The 4610-nt window shown below is 49.0% G+C and overlaps 1 protein-coding gene across 1 annotated transcript in view; it reads right to left on the minus strand.

Annotated features, from left to right (window-relative positions):
• Window positions 1–292: 292 nt before the first annotated feature.
• IRF2BP2 (interferon regulatory factor 2 binding protein 2) overlaps window positions 293–4610 on the minus strand; it is a 5374-nt gene continuing 1056 nt past the window's right edge. Inside the window, exons 2-3 of the mRNA XM_039706963.1 lie at window positions 4187–4577; window positions 293–3939 (exon numbers count right to left, since the gene is read on the minus strand). Of these exons, the coding sequence (XP_039562897.1) occupies window positions 3218–3939; window positions 4187–4577 (1113 nt within the window). The 3' untranslated portion in view covers window positions 293–3217. The remainder of the gene's footprint in view (window positions 3940–4186; window positions 4578–4610) is intronic.

Consider the following 4610-nt stretch of genomic DNA (forward strand, 5'->3'; position numbering starts at 1 on the left):
ATTTAAATAATATTGTACAACTATAGTTTTTTCAACTTTTCATTCTTCTTTTTTTATATATACAGAAAAAAATGCAGTAAGTATTTAAAGTTCTTAGTTTCCTTATGCTTAGTGTCAGGAAAAAAAAAAAAAAAGAAAAAAAAGAAAATCCATAAAATGCCAAACCGGCAGCAGGTTAGTTCAGCAACTATCAACAAAAGCACCACGCAGTAGAAAAAATCTGCTAGGAAAAAGTATGTTTGAAAAAAAAAAGTAATGGAAGTGGGTTGGAAAAAAAAATAATCACACGTTCTTCATTAAAACACTTTTAATACTACACAAGTTACAGTATCACCTTTTAAAAAGATAAAAAAGGAATATTAACAGTAGCACTGTTGCAGCTAAAGCACTTCAAAATAATAAAAAAAAAAAAAGAAAAAAGCTTGTAGCCCAGGAAGTAGTAATAAAAGAAGAATCCACCGGAATATTACTGAGCAAAGCAACCAAAAGGAAAAAGCAACATTCAATGTGAGAAAAATGAGCTATGTATGAACACCCTCACATTTTTTTAAATTATTTTTTGTTTTGTTTTTGGGTTTTTTGTTGTTTTTTTGTTTGTTTTTCTTTAGCAGTTCTGAAGTTTTATGGTGGAGATTAGACTTGGCTGGGGGCTCAAAGTCAGCTGAGTGAGCATAGCCACCGTGTGCCATTTCTTTTCCATCTATGTTGTTTCTGGGCCAGTGCCTGGCATCGCCGGCTGGGGAGTTTCCATCCTCTCCAGGAGTCACAGAGCTGCAGGAGCGGGCGGCTGGCGGGAGGAGGAGGAAGGTGTGCTTCCCTACAGGCCTCTCACACCAATGTCCCTCGGCCCCAAAACAAGGGTGTGCTTTGTCAGGAGCAGGTCTCACCCTCGGCACGCTCACAGCTGGGACACCTGATGACACAAAAGGGGGGCTCTTTTAGGCAGGCTTTGGAATTCAGTTTGGCTTCTTTTTTAAGCGTAGGGAAACCAACTTAATCACATGAACTTCATCCCACGTAAGGTATTATGCCAAGCAACTTTGAAGAACTTGTTACCATCTATCAGCTCAAATTCCATTTTTTTTTAATAAAGTGCCTAAATACACATTTACACAGATCATAGTGGTTCCAAAGAATCCTTTACAGTTGGCATTTTTTTATATATAGGTATATATATAGGTATATATATATATGTGCGTTTTCTTCAAATTGGCTAAATGTGTTTACATAAGACACCAATCTTGACTATAAGTTTTAAAGCGTAATATTGACTCAATGAATTTGTTTATCATGCAAATCTTATCTAATATTACATTGACCTGTAATATGGAACACAATGTAGTGGGTGTGCTCATTAAACACTTCATAGAAAATTACTGTGCATGTGCAGTTCTGATCTTCAAATACTAATAATGACCATTTCTTTTCTTTTTAAAAAAAAGTAGTCTTCCAAAAAAAACCCCAAAACTACTCTGCATTAAATTGCAGTTTGAACATTATCACAATAAGAACGGTTGAGTAAAAAGCACCCAAAAATCTTCAATTTTATAGTTGGCTGAACAGATTTTTCCTCCTCCTCTTCTGATACTGGAAGTGTTTATTAGCTGGTCCCTGGGAAGGGACGACCTTGCCACCCTTTTGCTCAGAAACAACCGCATATAACCGAGTTATAAACACCTCGACAGAAGGGCTCGTACAGCTGCAGCGTTGCCAATGAACTATAAACAGCACAAAAACATCACTATTAGACTTGAACTATTTCTAGTAACCAATGATTTATTGATTTTAGAAGTCTGCTTGGTGATGCAGAAGCATGATCAAAAGAAGTGGCTTTACAAAAGAGTTCTCCAAAGTAGCTTAAAAGGCAGGGCCAGGGCCATTATGTGCAGCACTAATTGCTTTCATTTCAACCAGTTTATATTTTCATTTTCAAAGAATAGCAGTAGGTTTGTTTCAAGCATACGTAATAAGGAAATTACAGGTTTCCTCCACCCACATTTGGGCTGTCACTGATATGCCCGCGGGCAATTTGGCAGAGCCTCAGTCACTGCTGTCACTGTACCACACCGTACCTGCCACTACTTGGAAACACCGGGTCAGCGATAGTAACAATAGCAACAGCACTAGAGGTGACTGGTAAGCAAAATCAAAATCCATATGCACTATCTGAAAATTAAAGTAAAATAAAATAAAGTCTCTTCCCCACATCCCCAGCTTTGTCCAAAGACACAAAAGCCCCACAAGTGACACTGAAGACCTTCAGAAATGGCAGTGCTACATTGGCACCTTCGCCAACCATGTAACTAAGTTCGTTATCAAAATTCCATGTTATGGTATGCAATTGGTGAATAAATGCAGTTTTGTAATCTTAGAACTGATCACGAGAACTGCGGTCAACTTTGCCTTAAAAAAAAAAAACAAAACACCAAACCAAAACCAAACAAACCCAGAAATCCCTAACTCAACAGCGCCTCTTGGACACCTCTCCACATCCTACTCTGGTGACAACTTCCCTTGAGAAACAGTGAGCAATTTGGGACTGGATCTGGAGGATCTTCCATCACAACCTGAGGCACGCGCTTCTGGGAGAAAGCCCTCCTGCTCCCTAAGCTCGCCTGGCCAGTGGGATGGCAAAGGGCATGCCTGCCTTGGCTAGCCACTCTTGTCCCCAGCTGCCTCAGACCAAGCCTGCATGCGACCAGCTCTACAGGACAGGGGCCAGGAATAAGGAATCACAGACAGTAAGGCAATCTTTACAATGTCAGAAAGTGTATTTGGCATTTAAAAAAAAAAGAAGAAAAGAAAAGAAAAAACAGAAGAAACAAGTGCATACAAATACAGCTAGAAGCATTTCTGGTTTGCCAAGTGCTCTCTAAAAAAAGCAGCGCAAGTCACAGCCTACATTGAACAGTAACTGTCACCAGGGAAGCACAACAAATAGTTGCTATAACAAAAGGGAAAAAAAGAAAAAACGAAACAGAAAAAAAAAGAGAAGAATTAGAAGAAATGCCTTTATAATAAGTACATACCTTTTGTCTTCAAAAAATATAGAAACACAATGTATTCAAAAAAATCAAAATTATACAGCCATGTTTATGAAGTCTACATTTCCCTTGTCTTGGAGATATATATATATTTATATATATATATTTATAGATATATACAGAATTCGAGCAGTTCGAGTTCAAGGTGACGTCGGGCAGCGAGCGCAGGCGAGTCACGAGTCCCTCTCCTTTTTCACTTTCACATCTCCGGCCAGGATGGTGGCGATCTCCCCTTGCATGAAGGCCCAGGGGACGTTGGAGCCGACCAGGGGACACTTCTCCCCGCTGGGGCAATACACCTCCCCGCTGGCTCCCTGCTGCTTGATGCTCTGCCGGGAGCAGGGGAAGCAGAACTTGTGGGAGGGGACGGAGGGGCACTGCACGAAGTGGGTGTCTTCCAGGCGCTCGTGGCAGAGGGTACAACACAACGGGACGCTGGCGGCGAGGGACGAGTCCGGCAGGCTGGCGGGGTGCACGGGCTCCAGCCCGCCCGCCGCCGCCGCGTTGGCCCCCTGGCCCGGCACCTCCCTGCCGGGGCCCAGCCTTCTTTGGTTCATGGCGGAGGGCGAGGGGGGGCTGCTGCTGTTCCTCCGCGTGGTGGAGTGGACCTGGTTGGCGTCTTTGGAGGCGTGGTTGCCCCCGGCATTGTCCGCCACCAGAATGAGGGCGGCCATGGGGGACTGGCCGTTCTGTGCCGCCTCGGGCGGCGTGGTCCGGTTGGAGTGGGGCGAGGCGGTGGGCGGCGGGGGCGACATGAAGGGGGTGGCCGTCAGCGGCAGCTTCATCCCTTCCGACGGGGTGGGCAGCCACGGCTGCACCTCCCCGTTGATCTTCGGGGGTCCAGCCTCGCCCTCCGGCTCGGGGGAAGGCTTCCTCTTCCGGGCGGCCCGGGCCCCTGCAGAGGCAGAGGAGGGGGGGAAGGAGGAGGGTAAGAAGGCAGCGCAGTCACAACGCATCGCCGAGCAACCGCGGAAACGGGTGGCCTCGGCCACCCCCCGGGCACCCGGCCACCCAAGCGGCCGCGCCACCGCCCCGCACGCCCGAACCCGTCCGGCATCCCCCGCCCCGCATCCCTGGAGAGCGGCCCCTCCCGCCCCGTCATCCCCTGCCCTCCCCGCCGCCCCCGGTCCCCGGCTCTTCACCTGGCTTGGCCACGGAGCCGTTGGTCTCGTAGCCCAGCAGCCTGCCGCCCGCCATGCCCGGCTCTTTCTTGAATTTGCTGTCGAAGGAGGCCACGGTGTGGCTCCCGTGCTGGTGCAGGGCCAGCAGCGTGTCCCGCACTGTCTTGGGCTTGGCCAGCCACTCCTGCTCGGCGCCCGGCCGGCCCTTGCCCTCCGCGGCCAGCTCTGCCGCCGCCGCCGCCGGCAGGCTCTCGGCGGAGCCGCGCTTCTCCTTGGCGCCACTGTCGTGCTCCCCCGCCGCGCTGCCGCCGCCACCCGAGGAGGAGGAGGAGGAGACGGAGCCGGGGCGCTTGTGCCCCAGCTCGCCGGGCTGCCCCGCCGCCTGCCCCGCCGCCTGCGCCGCCGCCGCCGGCTGCTGGGGCACGGGCACGGCCATGGGGGCGGG

The sequence above is a fragment of the Passer montanus genome, unplaced genomic scaffold, assembly GCF_014805655.1.
Source record: "Passer montanus isolate IOZ18808 unplaced genomic scaffold, ASM1480565v1 scaffold2, whole genome shotgun sequence".
Taxonomy (NCBI): domain Eukaryota; kingdom Metazoa; phylum Chordata; class Aves; order Passeriformes; family Passeridae; genus Passer; species Passer montanus.